The sequence below is a fragment of the Vespa mandarinia genome, chromosome 1 (genome assembly GCF_050613455.1).
Source record: "Vespa mandarinia isolate Hongniang chromosome 1, ASM5061345v1, whole genome shotgun sequence".
Lineage (NCBI taxonomy): Eukaryota > Metazoa > Arthropoda > Insecta > Hymenoptera > Vespidae > Vespa > Vespa mandarinia.
Window position 1 is genome coordinate 10275958 of NC_140810.1, and position 17365 is coordinate 10293322.

The 17365-nt window shown below is 30.3% G+C and overlaps 5 protein-coding genes across 17 annotated transcripts in view; 2 read left to right on the forward strand and 3 right to left on the reverse strand.

Annotated features, from left to right (window-relative positions):
• Positions 1-740: 740 nt before the first annotated feature.
• Positions 741-7988, reverse strand: Mnn1 (menin 1). 2 transcript variants are annotated; one of them, XR_014982138.1, is made up of 6 exons: positions 7613-7988; positions 6931-7511; positions 6398-6708; positions 6188-6327; positions 1753-6083; positions 741-1684 (listed from the first exon to the last, which is right to left on the reverse strand). XR_014982138.1 is itself a non-coding variant. In XM_035875556.2 (5 exons), the coding sequence occupies exons 1-5, from the start codon at positions 7630-7632 to the stop codon at positions 5279-5281; spliced, it is 1857 nt and encodes a 618-aa protein (XP_035731449.1). In that variant the 5' UTR covers positions 7633-7988; the 3' UTR covers positions 741-5278. The 2 variants fall into 2 exon arrangements, 1 of the variants encoding a protein (XP_035731449.1); XM_035875556.2 differs by having other exon boundaries at positions 741-6083.
• Positions 7989-8050: 62 nt separating this feature from the next.
• On the forward strand, positions 8051-9443 carry Blos2 (biogenesis of lysosome-related organelles complex 1 subunit 2). Its single transcript, XM_035875560.2, has one exon. It carries the CDS (start codon positions 8730-8732, stop codon positions 9303-9305), a length of 576 nt encoding a protein of 191 aa, XP_035731453.1. The 5' UTR covers positions 8051-8729; the 3' UTR covers positions 9306-9443.
• A 99-nt stretch (positions 9444-9542) lies between these two features.
• EloC (transcription elongation factor elongin C) lies at positions 9543-12232 on the reverse strand. Of its 8 annotated transcripts, none has more exons than XM_035875562.2 (6): positions 12078-12175; positions 11801-11852; positions 11550-11611; positions 11209-11277; positions 10841-11034; positions 9543-10758 (listed from the first exon to the last, which is right to left on the reverse strand). In XM_035875562.2, exons 3-6 carry the CDS (start codon positions 11580-11582, stop codon positions 10617-10619), a joined length of 438 nt encoding a protein of 145 aa, XP_035731455.1. In that variant the 5' UTR covers positions 11583-11611; positions 11801-11852; positions 12078-12175; the 3' UTR covers positions 9543-10616. The 8 variants fall into 8 exon arrangements, with proteins under 8 accessions (XP_035731455.1, XP_035731456.1, XP_035731454.1 ...); XM_035875563.2 differs by having other exon boundaries at positions 11746-11852; positions 12078-12123; XM_035875561.2 differs by lacking the exon at positions 11801-11852 and having other exon boundaries at positions 12078-12232.
• Positions 12233-12341: 109 nt separating this feature from the next.
• LOC118445751 (sister chromatid cohesion protein DCC1) lies at positions 12342-14579 on the forward strand. Its single transcript, XM_035875559.2, has 8 exons — positions 12342-12662; positions 12735-12911; positions 13033-13234; positions 13299-13491; positions 13594-13810; positions 13901-14010; positions 14074-14257; positions 14344-14579. Exons 1-8 carry the CDS (start codon positions 12640-12642, stop codon positions 14447-14449), a joined length of 1212 nt encoding a protein of 403 aa, XP_035731452.1. The 5' UTR covers positions 12342-12639; the 3' UTR covers positions 14450-14579.
• A 13-nt stretch (positions 14580-14592) lies between these two features.
• The window catches only part of Fak (protein tyrosine kinase 2 Fak), a 79448-nt gene continuing 76675 nt past the window's right edge, over positions 14593-17365 (reverse strand). For 4 of the 5 annotated variants that reach the window (XM_035875554.2, XM_085656821.1, XM_085656818.1 and 1 more), the window contains exons 23-24: positions 16992-17331; positions 14593-16918 (exon numbers count right to left, since the gene is read on the reverse strand). In XM_035875554.2, the coding sequence (XP_035731447.1) occupies positions 17011-17331 (321 nt within the window). In that variant the 3' untranslated portion in view covers positions 14593-16918; positions 16992-17010. Of the gene's footprint in view, positions 17332-17365 lie in introns of all 5 variants that reach the window. The other variant, XM_085656815.1, reaches the window with a different exon arrangement.

Below are 17365 nucleotides of genomic sequence, written 5' to 3' on the forward strand. Positions count from 1 at the left end.
TTACATATCGATAAGACTGACCGATGGTTATATAATTAAATAAGAAAAAATAGAATACAATATAGCTGAGAAACATAATGAGATAAGAGTTCTTATGCAGGAAGCCTTAGAGACGACTATTTCTCTTTTTCTTATTTTGTTTTCCATTTTGTTTATCATATGCATAAATCTATCCGAGTCCTCGAGATCACGCACAATTGCATAATAAAAAATTATTCATTGTCGATTGATCGAGCATGGTGATACAACACAACAACGATGGATGGATCAGTTCAATATATTACTTTAACCCTCTATAACTAATTAGAATGTAAATTATTTAAGAGCACCGTTGGCAAACGTTTAATATTGTATACATATAAATGATCGATGTCAATGTTAATAATTGCATATTTCATTAGTAAGGAAATCTTTCGTTGCATTTTCGTCTGTTACAACAGTTTAATAATTAGTTTTACAAACAGTTTAATAATTGTAAAATAAGATCTGAGAATACAAAAAAAGAAAGAGAAGAAAGAAAAAAGAATACAATACAGACACATGATCACAGTGCGTTATAGAGGGTTAAATAAATCTTGATATTTTTGTGCGCTAAAAAATAATGGCGGTGTTGAAATAACCTACAGTGTTAAAACGAAAAACTATTTCGCTGAGAAAATTTTGTACGATACGTATATGTATCTATGTACAACCAACAACTATAGACGCGTTCGAAGTATATAATCGTTTCGTTATGGCACTACTATGGTAAGTAAAATTTTGTCTATAACGGATACTCGATCGTCCGATATGAATTGTTCTGTTATATCTATTTCATTTCCGTTTTTTTTATTCTTCTTTTTTAAAATTATTATTCCTTTACTTTATTTTTTTCTTCATACAGACAATGGAAAGAGAATGATCACTTCTCGTACTTTTCTCTTTTTTATTATTTGATTATTCTTTTTTTTCCTTTTCTCTTCTTCTTTTTTCTTTTTTTTTTTTTTTATTTTTTTTAGTGCACATGGCAAACCTACCTTACGAACTATGATTCCAAGTCAAGATAAAACTTAAAGGCAAGACAGCATCGTGAATATGTGTGTGTGTGCATTTTAAAAAAAGAAGATCAAGATACATAAAGATTAGACGAAGATCGACAATGAAAAATGGTCTATCTTGTGCTTGTCGCAATAACATTGTAATATATATGGAATAAGATAGTTAATCATCATTGCTTGAAAAATATAGAGAGAAAGAGAGAAAGACAAAGATGGAGGGAGGGAGGGGGAGGGAGAAAGAGAGGGGGTTGGGAGAGAGGGAAAATAGAGAGTAATTCTAATGTGTTTTACAGTGTCGTGTATGTAAATAGTGTGTTTTTTTATGTGCTAGTGATTATTTTGTTTTCCTTAATGTCAAATAACACATTTTCGAAAGGCTTTGTTACTGTTTTCTCCGAACGAGAATCGAAAATTAAGAGCATTATGCGAAAATGAATTAGTCCGTGACTATTCTTTATTTCCGTTTTCTTTCGAGAGAGCGAGAAGACGATGATCGAAGATCTCTTTCTTCTTCTTCTTCTTTTTTTTCCCCCATTTTTTCTTTTTCATTTATAATCCATCCTTCGTGCGCGTATTATCAAGGACACTCCTTCTTCTTATCCTTCCTTTCCTCGAAATTTATAATTGAGCGAATAATATTAATTCATCTGTAATCGAAATGCTCGATAATATACATATAATAGTTTTAGAAAGATTTACGAACTGTGTTACGAACTTTTCTTAAGAATTAATTTATCAATAATTTATCAATAAATCATCATTATCATCATCATCATCACCATCATCATCATCATTATCATTATCATCATCATCATTATCATCATCATCATCATCATCATCATCATCATCATCATCATCATTTAGTACTGATTCGCGCATCGCAATGAAAAGATATTCGCGTGCGATTTTTGCTTTTCTTTTTCAAATTTTTCTTTCTTTTTTTTTAACGCACAACTCCAATACCTACGTACATCAATAAAAAAACGTCGCGCAATGATCGTCTGACTCTACGTTCAAATATTACCAATAATAAGATGAGAAGAGGACAATTCCGCGCCCCCGCTAATATAAAAATACTGTTCTGTTGCACCATAATTCTTCTCTTACTATTCCTATAATTATGCATAATAATCCCTGTAGTCTTTAAAACCGCTCCTTTTATATCATCGAGAGAAAAAAAAATAAAAATAAAAAATACTGGATACGCATACGCATTATTAGCAAACGGCGCAGAGAAGATTTACAATTCGTTTATCATATCTCTCTTCTTCTTCTTTTTCATCTCGTTTTTTTCATCATTTTTCTTCTCCTTTTTCCTCATTTTTTTATTTTCGACGAAAGAGATTCTACGATGAAACGAATTTTACGCGATTTATAAAAAATACAATTCATCAATAGTTTCGAGATAAAACGAACAATATCCTTTTCTTTTCTTTTTGTTTCGTTTTTCTTCAATTGCTGACAAATAAAGTGAAAAATTCAAACTTGCATCGGCCAAATAGGTCACATATCACACACGTGCGCGCATGCGCGCAAACACGCACACATACGTACATACATACACACACACACACGCACACACACACACACAACAAAAAGAAATTGAAAGAAAAAGCGATCACTCCCTCGTACACGCATATACATACATAACATATTCATATACATATACGAGCGTGCGATAACTAACATATAAATTTTTTCTTTTTAAATCGTAACGCGCACGTTACTCTCCATGGCGATTTTTCTTATTTTTTTCTTTTTTATTATTTTTTTTATTCTGTTTTATTTCCGTTAACTTTCGATAAACGCTAAGAGAAATGCGTCGATACAATGTCAGAGAAAAACATGCCGCTGATTCTGACGTGCCTCGCCTGCTAAAAAAAGATCATGAATTATGCGGCGAGAATAATAAATATATACATATATACGTATATGTAATACGTTCCATTGTAGAAAGAAAAAATAATAAAAGAGAGATATATATAAAAAAATACGCACATATTATATATATATATGTTTCCGAAAAAATCGATTTTAACTGCAGCAAGCACGGCAGATAATCGACGGCCGATATAATTGATATCACGTCGAATATAGATATCTCATCATTTTCGTAATAATTACATTATGTAATCGTTTCTAATTATTTCATTAATTATTAGCTTGTTGCTTTTTTTTCTTATCTCGTTTTAATAGATCAGCGCGACGCAAAGAGAATTTCTTTTTCTCGACGAGGGAGAACAAATTCTGCAATTGTCAGGCTGCCTGTTAGTTATTATGATTATTAATTGTATAATTATATATATATATTTATATTTATATATATATTTATATATAGTATATATTCAGCATCACAGTAAGATAGCGCCTTTCATTATTAAGTGATCGTCGATCTGCTCGGACTATTTATATTCATCCTGTCAACAACGTACTCTACAACAACCCGTCTAAACATTGTCGAATAATTCTTATTCATTTCTGCATCTTTTTTTTTCTTTCTTTCTTGCTTTTCTTTTTCTTAACATCAAAGTCGATGCGATTTACGTACTTGGATATCCGTAATATCCATCAAGATTCGAGGTAATTAGGATAGGAGTAACTAATAATATAGTACTGTTAGGAAGGTACTGTGTTCGATAAAATGATTCAGGTCATACCTCTATGACCATTGTATTGCGCGTTAAAAAAAAAGAAACGTAGAAACGTGAAACGTTAGCATTACGGAAAAATCAATGTCAATAGATATAAAAAAAAAAAAAAATAATAATAGTAATAATAATAATAATTATTATTATTATTATTAATATAAAAAAAGATGAAAAATAAAATGTTAAAATAATAAAAATTGTCAGCTGCGAGAAGCTACCGGAAAATATAATTTGACTTGCGACAACGAGTGTATGTATACATGACATTCGTAGAACGCAATTCTACGTGAAGATTTTAAAAAGAAAAAATATCATTCAACAATCATCGTTTGTAAATTCTGTCGCAAGTTCTTTTTAAGTTCGTCTGTAATTAAAAGATATTTCGTCACATGACACGACGAATAATCGAACGTCAAATCATAGAATAGCGCACTGTGTCTATGTTCTTCCTATCCTATCGAGAAATAACTAAACAGAGTACTACGAATAGGTACTTATAATTACTTCTGAAAATAAATAGTTATAAAAATAAGCGAACATTTTATGCTTAAAATACCTTAGGTAAAACTTAATTAGTTTGCACCACGTACAGAGTGGAATGTGTGGTTTTTCTTACTAGACCATAGAAGCGTAATTCTAACAAAAGTTTCAACTACTATTTAAAAAACATTAACGACAACTTGTCAATTGTAATCATTCATAGTGCAATAGCTTCAATAGAAAAAACGTGAATCAATAAATAATAGTGCAACAAGAAAGTTAGACATGTGAGAAACGACGAATACCGAATATCGATCGATTCGCGCCTCGATAAATCGTTATTATGTCGTTAATAGAATAAATAATCGTACTGAAGGAAAAAATCTGAGTGTCCTATAATAATAGAATTAGGTACGATATTCGATTCATTTTTTTTCTCCAACGTACGATAAGGAAAGATATCTTCTTTTTTCTTCTTTTTGTTGTTTGTTTGTTTTTTTTCTTTTTTCTTTTTTTTTTTTTTTCTTTTTTTTTGTTTTTTTTTAACACCGTGGAAGAATGAAAGAATACACACGTCTAAGGCGTGTAAAATACCTTCATTTTTATCTCTTTCTTTTCTTTTCACGAAGACACGAAAACTCAAGTACTCGCAATTATCAGTATTTAACTTAAATAAGGGGGTGGGATGGGGGAGAACTTTTTTGTACTTTTCTATAAATTTTGTTCATATCTACTATACCTATCTCTAAAACGACAAAGTTCTCATCGACTCGGCTTTAAATGAGAGAATGTAAAATCAAGCAGCACAAAATTCATCACGATTTTTCTCTTTCGAAAAATAATCAACTCAGAGAATTCACTTCGAAAAAACACAAGGAAACTATAAGAGCGAAGACTTTTCCTTTTTTCCTTCTGATTTGTGTTTCTTTTTTTTTTTTTCTTTCTTTCTACCTTTCTTTCTTTTCTTTCATTTCGACGGCAAGTACTGACCACCGTTGTGTATCTTTAATCACGTTTCCCGTTACTCCTCGTCGTTCGTAAAAGACGAGATATAGAACGGGTTAACATGTTTCAATACTTAACTAGACCAAAACGGTGGTCAAAGATTTTATACTATTCGCGTCGCGTCCTCTTCGGACGTTGATTGACTCCTACCTCGTCGCTACCGCGTGACTTCTTACCTATTTGTACCTGACTTTGTGCGGTTAATTGCAACGAAATAGCATGCGTGTTTAATTTCTCAGCTAGGAGGAGATCCTTCAGACCCTTCATTTTTTGACTGTACAAAGTTATTCTTGGCCTTTCATTTTCAGAATCGACCTCCTCTTCAGGATCTAGACTTTCCTGGGAAGTTGATGGTGCTGGAGGTAAGGTGTCTTCAGGAGGAGCGACGAATGGTTCACCACCACCTTGTAGTAAATAATCCCTGTTGAGGATTTTTTCACTGCAGGCAGCTGTTAATGCTTGAATACTGGGATGCATCGGTGCTGGATTAGCCGGTACTTTAGACTCCAAACTTTTGATTAAATCACGTGCGGCATTGCCCCTTTCCTTCGTTTTACAATAATTATTATTATTATTGTTAAGAGTCTCCTCGGGACTCGTTTCTCTCTTTTGCATTTTTTCTTCCTCTTGCTTCGTCTCCATATCGTAACATTCGATGACAACCTGAGCACGGATCGAAGCATCGAATTTAGAGATTGTATTCACTAATGGTCGTGCCCAACCTATGTGCAGAACAGGAGTATTTGCCCCTTCTTCCCATTGACAAATACTGTCGTAAAATCTTAGAAGATACACGAAGCACCGTGGCTGTCGTAACAGTCGTTCGTCGGCCCTTACCGTGTGCGGTATTAATTCATTAGCAATTTCCAATAACTCCTTATATATTTCTCCGTCATCCCGCGAATAATCGTATCTGTCGCACATTAATTAACATTAACAAAGTGTCGAAAAGAAAAAAACTATCTTAAATATACATATATATACCTGAAGAAAGCTCTCAAGATAATAAAAACTTACTTTCTTAATACATCTGCAGCATCTGACCAAGACGCTAAAGCATTAGCATGTAATCCATGTCTATAAAGATATCCACCTTGATAAGTATATGGATAAACGTGCGCATTTCCATAATACTTCCTTGCACATCTTACGGCTTCCTAAAATAATGGAAATCGATGATACTTGCATGCTTTATTAAAACATTCTTTTACAAAATTTTAAACTAACCTGAAACAAATCTATTGCAGGAGGTCTTCCTGGTGTTGGCGCAGCTTCTTCTAAATCACCCAAATTACCAAGCGCCATAGGATATTTGGCAAGATGACCCAAATCATAGAGTAACCATAATAATTCTTGTTGAAGTAACGCTACTTCGGCCGCATCTGCTGTCGCGCTCAGACTAGGATTTATAGCAGATACTATTGTGGCAACTTCCATAGCACGAGAACATACAACTGCCTGACCATTTACATACAACCACGATCGAGAAGCTACACCAGGTTCAACGGGTTGCCCACGTTTATCCTCATTTCCCTTCCCTAATATTCAAAGTAGCATGCTTGAATAATTTGATGTGGCATTCTTTGAATAACTTGTAATACACACACATACACACACACACCAAAACAATGTATCAATTTCTTATTCAGTTCTTTGAACTGAGCTCAAGGGTTATTAGGATGAAATACTATTATGATAAGACAAGAAATCTTAAAGAAAATCTTAAAGAAAAAAGCATAAATATATTATAACAAGCATACCGTGCCATGTAACCTCTGCAGTTTCAGAACCATGCTCTCCGTATACGACCCATGCGTGGTCCTCTGACATAGCAAGATGCACATCTTTAAACCCTAACACTTGACAACCAGCGACTACTGCATAAGCAACTCCAAAACAATCCAATTTATTTGCGGTAAGATAACTGTAGAGGCTCTGTAGATGAGCTCGATCCTTGTAATAGCTTCTCGTTAGTGAGTTCCATATAACATCGGAGACTTTTTTGATAAGCTCACGCGTAGCGTATTTAGTGTCGTAAACCGTGAGATCGACAGCTCCTTTAATAACAGCGTGGAATTTAGTATATAATGCTTCGGCTATATGATACTCGACGGCCGGCAATTTAGGCTCGTCGTAAACAGTGCTCTCCTGCGACGTAAATGTCCGGTTACAGGTTAGGGAATTCTCAACAGCTCCGACGAGAATCGAAAGTAGCGCGAGGTCCGGCTCCGAGTTATTTTCCAGTTGATTTTGAAAGATCTGAACGATCGAAGAGATGCTCTGGATCGGGAAGAGTGCTTTATCCTCTTCTCGAAAACCCGCCATGTCGTAACTGGCAGGCCTGTAGAGACACGGGATCGTAGATGTATAACGCTTCAAAGCACGAGTGTCATCTTGCTTTCAAAGGTTTCTTGACAGAAACTATCCTTGAATTCGACCTACCTTCTGATCCCTTTTACCATCGACCAACGGCACACGCTAATCGCCTTTGATTTTCTTGTTGTAGTACGAAAATTTTCACATTTCCGTACGAGAAAAACCGCAACACTATATTCTGGCGGCGCGCCGCCACTAGGAGTGTTTCCACTGTTTCTTCAAGAAACCGACCTTTGGTCGCGTTTTCTTGTATATAATGCGCGATTTAACCTTTACATGCCTTTTCTCCAAAAATCACAAAAGTATTTTCAACATAAAATATCTTTATAACTTTCGTTCATATCCAATTGGTCGTTCGTTATTAGAACAAAATGGAATATCCAAGGAGACTAACGAATCATAGTTAACATTTAAGATATCGTTCTGATCGCCGCTATTGGATATATAATGCATATAGCGGATTTGCAATTATTCCGAAAAAATCGAGAATTTTCTTTTAACATTATACACACCATTCTCATTTTTAAGATATATTCGAAATATTTAGAATCCTTTTTTGACATATTTCGTATTAAATTTGTTTAAAGTACAACAGAGAGATATATATATTTGAAATCAATACGTTGATTTTATTTTTCCTACGATATAAACGCGATACATATATTACTTGTAGAATCAGTCAGGATGAAACAACCTGTAGTCTTTAAAAATAGATATTAATTTTGAGAATCTTCGTTTCTCGATGAAGTTAAATTAGTTATTCTTTTTATCAAATAATATTACCAATTTTTTTTAAATAAGTATAATAATTTGTCAAAAGGAGCTGACTTTGTCGTCAATTATAAACCGAACTTTTTTCGGAAATATACACGTAATTGGCTCGATATATAATAAATAAAAAAATATGATACGGAATACAAATTGGCCACAATAAATAATAATTAAAGAGAATTAATGTGATATAGAAATTACGTCACATTGTAATGTATAAGTACAAGTGAATGTGTCGAAAATGTGACACGATTAAGGTTAAGAAACGAATTTATTTTGAAGCATTTAATTCTTAAATTGTTAAATATTCTTCACTTTTGTTAGAAAAAAGTGTTCATCGAAATTACAGTTGGCCATTAATTTAACAAGTTTCGTTCGGAGTGATACGAATTAGAAAAAAATAAAAAAGAAAATGACAACCGTAAACAAGCCATCAAAAGAACCGACACAATCTGTGTGTGCACAGATGGAAAGTTCGATGACAGATGGAAATTCGAGATGCGAATCGCCGAAACGTGGTACAACACTTTCAACTAGTACCAGTAGTTTCGAAGCTCTTGATCCTCATGACCCAAATCTAAGTCGTTTAGCTAATACGATGTTTCAAAAAACTGGCGAATACTTGCAAGAAGAACTCACCGCTACTCACGCTGATTATCGACTACTGGAACGGTTAAATAAAGAGACTATCGCAAAGTATACAGAATTGAAGACAATATCGTCGAATGTTTCAATATCATTGGATTCTTTAAATGAAAAATATAAGAATTTGCGACCTATATTGGAAAATATTGATCAAATTGATGATAGTGTCAATAAATTAGAGCAAGCAGCTTATAAGCTAGAAGCATATTCTAAACGATTAGAGGCAAAGTTTAAAGATCTTGAGAAGGATTTAAAAAAGAATGAAAATCTTCATGTTCTTAAACAATGTATAGACAATGTGACAAAAGGTAATGTTATGACTGGAAACAAGCCCACTTTATAATCAAATCTTTTTCTAATACTATTATATCGTATATCAGATATTTAAAATTTATTAATAAAAAACATTGTTAATTTAAAAACATTAATATAGCATTGATTGTGGATGGATAGTAATTGTTAATTTTGAGATTTCTTATTTTTAACTGAAATTGATGAAATATATTTGTGCTTGAATTTACTTCAAGAAAATAATAATAAATGAAGTTAATGAGTAATTACAAAGAAATAACTTATAAAATTAAAGTACATAGTTTAATGGTATTAGAATAATCAATGGTGTTCACATTTCCATGTAAATAAAAAATGTTGAAATGTCACAGAAAATTGAAATTTAGTATTTCTACAGTTGTATGTTTTAACACATATTTGTACACAATTATTATAAGGTACTTATAAATAATTATGCACCAACGTTAACAAACTATTTTAATGCACTTAGCTTTTTCTTTTATCTTATATTTTCATACATTCTTTGTATATAGGTGTCGAAAACAATATTTTATTTTTTATCTAACAAAAGATCACTCAACACATTTCAATATAATAACTAAGTTATTTTCTATAGAGGTCATTTTTCTACTTAATAATCTATGATTTCGACTCTGCATTTGAAAAACAAAATAAGAAGATAGACTTTCTAAAAAAATTATAGAATGTTTTCATTACTATCTAATAGAAATTTAACCCAAGAATAAATATTGTACTTATATTTAATAAAAAGTATAACATGTTACTATACAGAATGTAATAAATGATCAAAATTCTTTGTCATGAGAAAACCTGCTTAATTATCTTTCTCTGACCCCATGAAAATTACAAACAATACAAATTGTTTTATTCATCCTTTTTTTAGAGACATATTATTTACAGACAATATTTGTCTGTAAATTCAATTGTATGTTTATATATCTTGATATTTAAATATTTATATCACTGAATGTTAAAATATTTGTGGTTGTTTTCAAACGGTCTACTAGGCAAAATAACGAATGTATTTGTTTCTGTCACAATAGATGAATTCTAACAAAAATTCTAACAAACAATTAGATAATAAATTACATATAACCATTGCAGACTCATGAATACATAATTTTCGATGCACCTTGTGTTTTCTTCATAGAGGAACATCATATGTATATCGTTACATAAAAATGTTTATGGCTCCTGAGTGTTAGACTTTATCATTAATGTTATTATTTAGTTGTTAAATATTCCTCAAAAAAGGTGTAATTGCTTTAATGATAAATAATAACAATTTGAAAAACCAAATTTGTCACTTGAAGATAAAGTATTGCAAAATTTAATATTGCATTTAGCAATCTAAAAAATTACCAGCCATTAAAAGTTCTAACGCAATTTCAGGTGCAATCGGAAATTCTGGGATTTCTGTGCTGCTATTCGTGTAACGAACTTTATAAGTAAAATACATGCAGACTTTTTGAAGTACATGAGAACTGTAAGAAAAACATCAATGTAATTAAAAATTTTATGTCAGAGATAATTATATATTTTTTTAGAAATACTTATTGAACTTACGGAATTTCACGGAAATTAACTTCATTAGCTTCATTTTCTGCAAATTGACCAGGTCCACTAAGCATAGCTTTGATTGTTCCGCTTGTTAATGCATGTTCTCGTTTCACAATAAACTCATGACCATCACTGCTAACCAACTTTACATACATTGCATTTGGTCCTTCACAACCACCATAAACAGGGCCGGTTTCTTGCTAAAAGTTTATTTTTTATTTCATATAATTTTGTAATTATATCTGTATAAAATTTTTACAAGTTACAATTGCACTACTGTACAATACAAACTGGAGTTAATACAGCGGCAAACATAAGATAAGTCATGAAAGATAGGCTTTTAAGCAGCAAGTTTAATTTGCAGAGATAGGTACCGCATGCAGGTCAACAGATGATTTGCCCTCTTCTTCCTCAGCTTTATCGAGACTTTCTTCCTCATCGGGCTTAATTCAAAGGAAAAGTGGTATTAATCAAGAGCTTTCATTTACCAGTATTTTCCAGTGTTCCAAATAGACGAATTAATATCTCAACCTCTTCCCCATAGCAGCCCAAGATACATATTTGCATGTGTAGATATACATTATATATATATATATGTACACATGTGTGTATATATTTATGCACATATAAGTATACAATTTATATTCAGGTATTTTATACAATTTTATTATCATGCAAGATCATAAACATGCTAAATACCTAAACTATGACATACCTTATCAGACTGCATATTTACATCGTTCGACATTGTTATTTCTTATTGGATAGATAATTTTCCTAAAAATAACAAAACCGTATTTACAAGGAAAAACAACTACATATATAATGTATAAAGAAGTTTTATTTGTGAAAAAAATATGATTTATGTTTCTTTTCGTATCTGATTTAATACAATTTATTAATATTTATACCTATAACTATATCATATACATTTTATGTATATATAAGATAGAAAATGTTCATTACTCATCATTTTTCATTAGAAAGGTTATGGTCCTTCTATCGAAACACATTACTCCTATAGACATATATTAATAATTGGCATTGTTGTGTCAATCGATACATTATCGAATAATTATATGAGAATCGATAATAAAATAATTGAAATAATAAATACTCGTTGTTGTTAGAAACTGAACTATCTTGAGAAAACACATTCTAAAATACGATATACTAGTTGATGTTCTATAAAAGTGTTGATTAAGACACTTTGTTTTTTGATAAATATAAAAGGGATACGCACCGTAATAAAAACACGATTTGATAAAAGTCAGACTTTTTGATCACAGAACAGTTCGTTGATACGAGCAACGGCAAGGCAATAATATGGCCACCAGCTACTGAATCTTTTCGATAAATCGAACAAAAAGAATCATATAGAATAGACACTACTATAAGGAAAATAATTTCCCAAGTGATTTTTGCACCATCTAGTGGTCAGAGAACGTATTAATAGCAATAACAATTAATAATAATAATCAGTAACATAATATATTGAATATCTAAGGCATTTAGTTTGAATGTCACATAAATAATAACAGTATTAAAATAATCAAATTAAGAAAGTAGGAGAGCTAAACTTGCATATAGATACAAGGAATTTATTAGCAATTTATTTATAGAGAAATCCGCAGTGATTTTTCTTGTAAACATTCAAATTGGTATTAGCAGGAATTGATGCGGAGAATTTTATTTTGTGACGTCAAATTGAAACAAAAGAAAAATCAATATACATATTTTTGAATTTAAATTAAAGTACTCTGTTGTATAGTACTGAAGTACTATTCGTACTGTGAACTTAAATTATGAACGAATCTGGATATACAAAGTTTGTATGAAGTTAAATTACTATCTTTTATATTACATATAAATAATTTTAAATAAAAATTAAATCCTTTAGTTATTTACGTAACATAGAACACGTGTGTGAGACTTTGCGTTCAGCTGACATAAATGAATCCGATCTTAATGAAACAACACAAATATTATATCCTGCAAAAGATCTATTTTCTGGCCATGGTATCAAATTGGTGGAGCTTGATGAACAACTGTTAGAAATAATTAATAAAGGAGATAGGTACGAAATTAATTTCATAAAATATTACATAAAGATTATATATTTTTATAATTAAATTTTTGGAATCATTTTATGGCTTATAATAACATTTGGTAAGATAACTAATTTTATGGAATTCTAGTTTATCGTTTAAAGGTAGTAGTAATGAAACTGCAGTACTTTGTACAGAGAATCGGACTTATGAGATAAAAGAAGCAGAAACGTCGAATTCTTTATTATTGGTACCTGATTTAATGTTAGCGGATGATACGAAGACCCCAGAAGAACATGGTAGAGTAATAAAAAGATGTTGTGTAACAGGAATTTTTCATAATTACTACGAGGTATTTATGATTATTTTTATAATCATTTTAAAATGTTTAATATATATTAATGAGAATTATATAGGTACATAAATGTAAACCTCGTGTTGATAAAATATTGACTGTACTTGAACCTTCTTGTTATAATGGTAAAGAATATGAATCAGACATAGATTCAACAATACTTTATGATTGGGATAAATTAAGAAATGAAATTCAGGCTAGTGAGGATGAATTGAAACAGGCTTTAAATGATCACTTAGTTGTAACAATAGATGGTAATTTTTCATAAAATTACTATATGTTAAACCGTGAACTTTATTAGAGAATTATTTTAATAAAGTTAATTACTAAATATTATTTTATGTTTTACTATTAAGGTTATCTTCGATTAATATCATTTGAAGCAGAAGTACGAAATGTGACATATATGTTAGATTTGTTTAATGATTACTCATGGGAAGTAGACGAAGTTGATAAAGAAATTACATATGATTCTTTAAAAGAACTTATTGCTGAACCTATTTTTAAAGCATTGTTTGAGAAATATACAAGTTTAAGTGAGAAACTGAAAGAGGATAATACTCCTTTATATAGGTACTATTTTCAAATTATAGATACGTGTAATAATTTTATATGTTTAAAATTTTGTAAATATAATTTCTTTTACGTAAAATTCCTTTGTAGATACAATGAAGAAAAAGTATGTAAAATTTTAGCAAAAGTTCTTCTAACGGCTTTACCTGTTAATAAATATAATGATTTTATGGAATCCTGGAAAATGGGTGCACCAGAAAGTAAGTGAATAGTAACATAATTTTTGAATAATTATTTATGATTTTTATTAAAAACAATTTTAGAAATAGTGCCAAAAGAGGAATACTTAAGAGGAATTGCAATTATTATTTATAATAAAAGTATTATGCAAAAAGAAGTGATATCTTTTCCAGAAGAAACTTTACCAAAAAATATCAATGATAGACTTAAAGAAATATTTAAAGTCAAAGAAAAATGGACTCTTGAAGAAATAACTCCATACATATTGTTAGTATGAAAACAATTTCTGAAAGCATTACTTTTAATACCACTTAACCCCTTTAAACAGTTATTTACCAGTAATATTATTCCAGGAAATTTGAAACAAATAAATTGAATGTGAATGCTTTATTAACTAAATATGCAAGATGTTCTACACACACTGGTATTAAATATTACAGCTCAAAGCATGGAAAATAAATATTATGTAGTTTTCTGAAAATTGGGTAGATGTAATAAGTTTTAAAGTTTATTATGTATATCTGTATCAAATTAATGAATTATAAAACTATTATCATAAAAAATAAAATGTGTATATATCAATGTAGATTTTGTCAATACAATAAATATTATTAAGTTTTAATTTATATAATGCATTTATGATGCTGAAATCATATGCGTAGTTTATTTTTCTTGCAATCATGATACATAGTTACATTTACACAAATTTATAAATATCTCTGAAATGAGATTATATATTGTATATTTTTATCTCCTATCCAACTGATATAACAGTAACAATTTCAATGGTATCTTTAGTTTCTCTTCTAGATCTTTATTATCAAGAAGATTTGAAATAGATTGGTATGAACACAAAATCAGCTTATATGTCATCATCTTTTTAATAGACAATAAACCTACAATATATATTATACTATTAAGAATTCATCCAAAATCATTCTCTAAAATGAGAAATATTGCTTATAATATATGAGTGGCATAGTGGTTACAAATATTTAGAAGAATAAAGCATTTAGCAAGTTTTCTCGATTAAAAAAGCACAATTGTTATGCTTCTGTTTATTTTACGACATTTAATTTTTATAGTATTAATAATCATAATACTTTTTAAATATTGTTTATATCTAGAGAGATGATCACATATTAACTAATTTGTGTATAGCTCATATGTAAAGTCAATGTGCAAAGTACAGATAAAAGTTTAAAAAGATTTTTTTATATTTAAATAAACACAAGAAATCAAGAAAATATTAAAAATTAAATTATTTCTCTATGTAAAAGAAAGTCAAAAAATGAAATTCATACATAGAACAGCATTTATTAATATTTCTATAATAATATAATAATGAAGTTATTTTATACAATATGGGCACTCATAACTGTTATGATTTTACAAGCATCTTATACAGAATCGTGAGGTGGAAATTGGTCTCATATCCGAATAAAATTTTGATAGCTATATACTTTCAAATTTAATGTTTTAAAGTTAAGATTCTAATAAATGAAAGTAAATTTTTTATATATAAAGATAAAAATATACATATATTGCTACAAGACAAAACATGCGTATTTAAGAAGTTATTTTGGTTATATTACCAATATTATTTACTGAATAAAAAGAAGTGAATTTTGTATAGTATTTTATGTACATTTAACATAATTTAAGAAAGTGTCTTATGCTCTCAAAACAGTAGCAGTATCAATGATTATACTATTAGTCATTATATTACTACTGGTTCCTGGGATATATGTCATGGCAATACATGTCATGGCAAAACTTTCCACTATAAATTGAAGATTCTGTCTTGAGTACATAAGCACACCTTGGCACATCAAGACTTAAAAGCCATCTTTCGAATTAATAAAAATTGTAGCACAGAGTTAAAAGTTTTTTTATCGTTTGCGAATATGATATGATGTATGAGTATGTATGGTGATATTGATGTTATTAATACATTCATTTAAGAATGTTGCCTAAATAAGATTTCAAATTTCCCAGGAACTTAACAAAGGATATGTTATATGTAGAAAAGAAGTTCTATTTATTTGTAGAATATTTGGTGACGCTTTAAAAAAAGCATCGAACATGCTAATGTAATGTTACTGCCAACCGTACTAAAAAGCTATTAGCAGCATCTCTGTGAAATTGCCTAAAAATATTTTGTAGGAACTGACTTACTGTTGGAGAATGAGATTCGCTTTTTATAAAACATCTTGTACAAACGTTGCAAACTGGTATGAATCGTTAAATAATTTGCTAATAAAAATAACGTTCAGTCCCATTTTTTACATTATAATTATTCCCCATAGTACTTCTATATGTAGGAAATAGACTATCAAATTATGAACTTGTATTAAAAACAACGCGGCAACATTGTGTCTTATAAGAAACCAAACCTTTGCACGATATATGCAATATTCAACTACTTATGAGGTGATGCAATAAGAGAAACAATTTCCTGAACTATGAGCCATGCAAATAACAATATTGCAACATTATTTGAACACTTATGTTTGGTTTTCGTCAAGCTTTAGAATAAATTGTAAAAAGCAGGTCAGATATACTTGCTACATGTGTATCTCTATGTCTTCTCGCATAATCGCAGTCTTAATTAAGCGCACGCATCCTTTGCATCACCCCATACATACACGCATTTGCCATAACAAATAGTAATTTTAATTCTAAAACTTTGGAGTTGATTCTTTATAGTTGTGACTTAAATTATCTAATTTACTACTTCTATATCTGGTGAATACTGTCCTATCTATAAGTACGCCTAGACAAAGTGTCTGTATATATAAATATTAAAAAGAGCTAAAAAGCACAAATACTAGATGTCCTGTTGTCGATATATTCATGGGACATACACAGGTAACTCATACATTATCGTCTATTTACATACAATCTAAGTAGTACTCCAAAGTATCCCTGAAATCAGTCTACATGAGTATCACTAATTTTAATAGAATGTCGATGTTAATAATTCTTTTAAGATAATCACCTCAATGAAAGGCATCTTGTTAGCTGTCACTGGTAGGTGTTTCATTCGAAGATTTATTAGCAGTGAATACTGACTGTTGACTAACACTCATCGCGACTGACTGACTCGGATGAATAACAGGTCCCACTGTCTGAACCAAATTGCATGCTACTGGTACAATCGGCGGGAGATTAACGGAATTATTCATAGGACCCATATTACAAGATAATGATGGCCTTTTTCTTTCTAAGCTATTAGTTGCCATTTGTCTTCTACTTGTTGAATTACGTTCAAGACTATTCGTTACAATATGATGCCTCCTTTCTAAACTAGTTCCACCGCTAACATCAGTTTGACTTCCCTATTAATTGCAAAAAATCATATAATTAATAATA

Bases quoted from the DNA above. Each gene is read 5' to 3' on its own strand.
- LOC118445751 (XM_035875559.2), top strand. From the start codon at position 12,640: ATGAACGAATCTGGATATACAAA. The intron at 12,912-13,032 runs GTACGAAATTAA...ATGGAATTCTAG, and splicing joins ATAATTAATAAAGGAGATAG to TTTATCGTTTAAAGGTAGTA. The intron at 13,235-13,298 runs GTATTTATGATT...AGAATTATATAG, and splicing joins TTTTTCATAATTACTACGAG to GTACATAAATGTAAACCTCG.
- Mnn1 (XM_035875556.2), bottom strand. From the start codon at position 7,632: ATGGTAAAAGGGATCAGAAG. The intron at 7,512-7,612 runs GTAGGTCGAATT...GTGTCTCTACAG, and splicing joins ATGGTAAAAGGGATCAGAAG to GCCTGCCAGTTACGACATGG. The intron at 6,709-6,930 runs GTATGCTTGTTA...TTTGAATATTAG, and splicing joins TGCAGAGGTTACATGGCACG to GGAAGGGAAATGAGGATAAA.
- Blos2 (XM_035875560.2), top strand. From the start codon at position 8,730: ATGACAACCGTAAACAAGCCATCAAAAGAACCGACACAATCTGTGTGT.
- EloC (XM_035875561.2), bottom strand. From the start codon at position 11,582: ATGTCGAACGATGTAAATATGCAGTCTGATAAG. The intron at 11,278-11,549 runs GTATGTCATAGT...CTTTGAATTAAG, and splicing joins TAAATATGCAGTCTGATAAG to CCCGATGAGGAAGAAAGTCT. The intron at 10,759-10,840 runs GTAAGTTCAATA...TTTTTCTTACAG, and splicing joins GTTAATTTCCGTGAAATTCC to TTCTCATGTACTTCAAAAAG.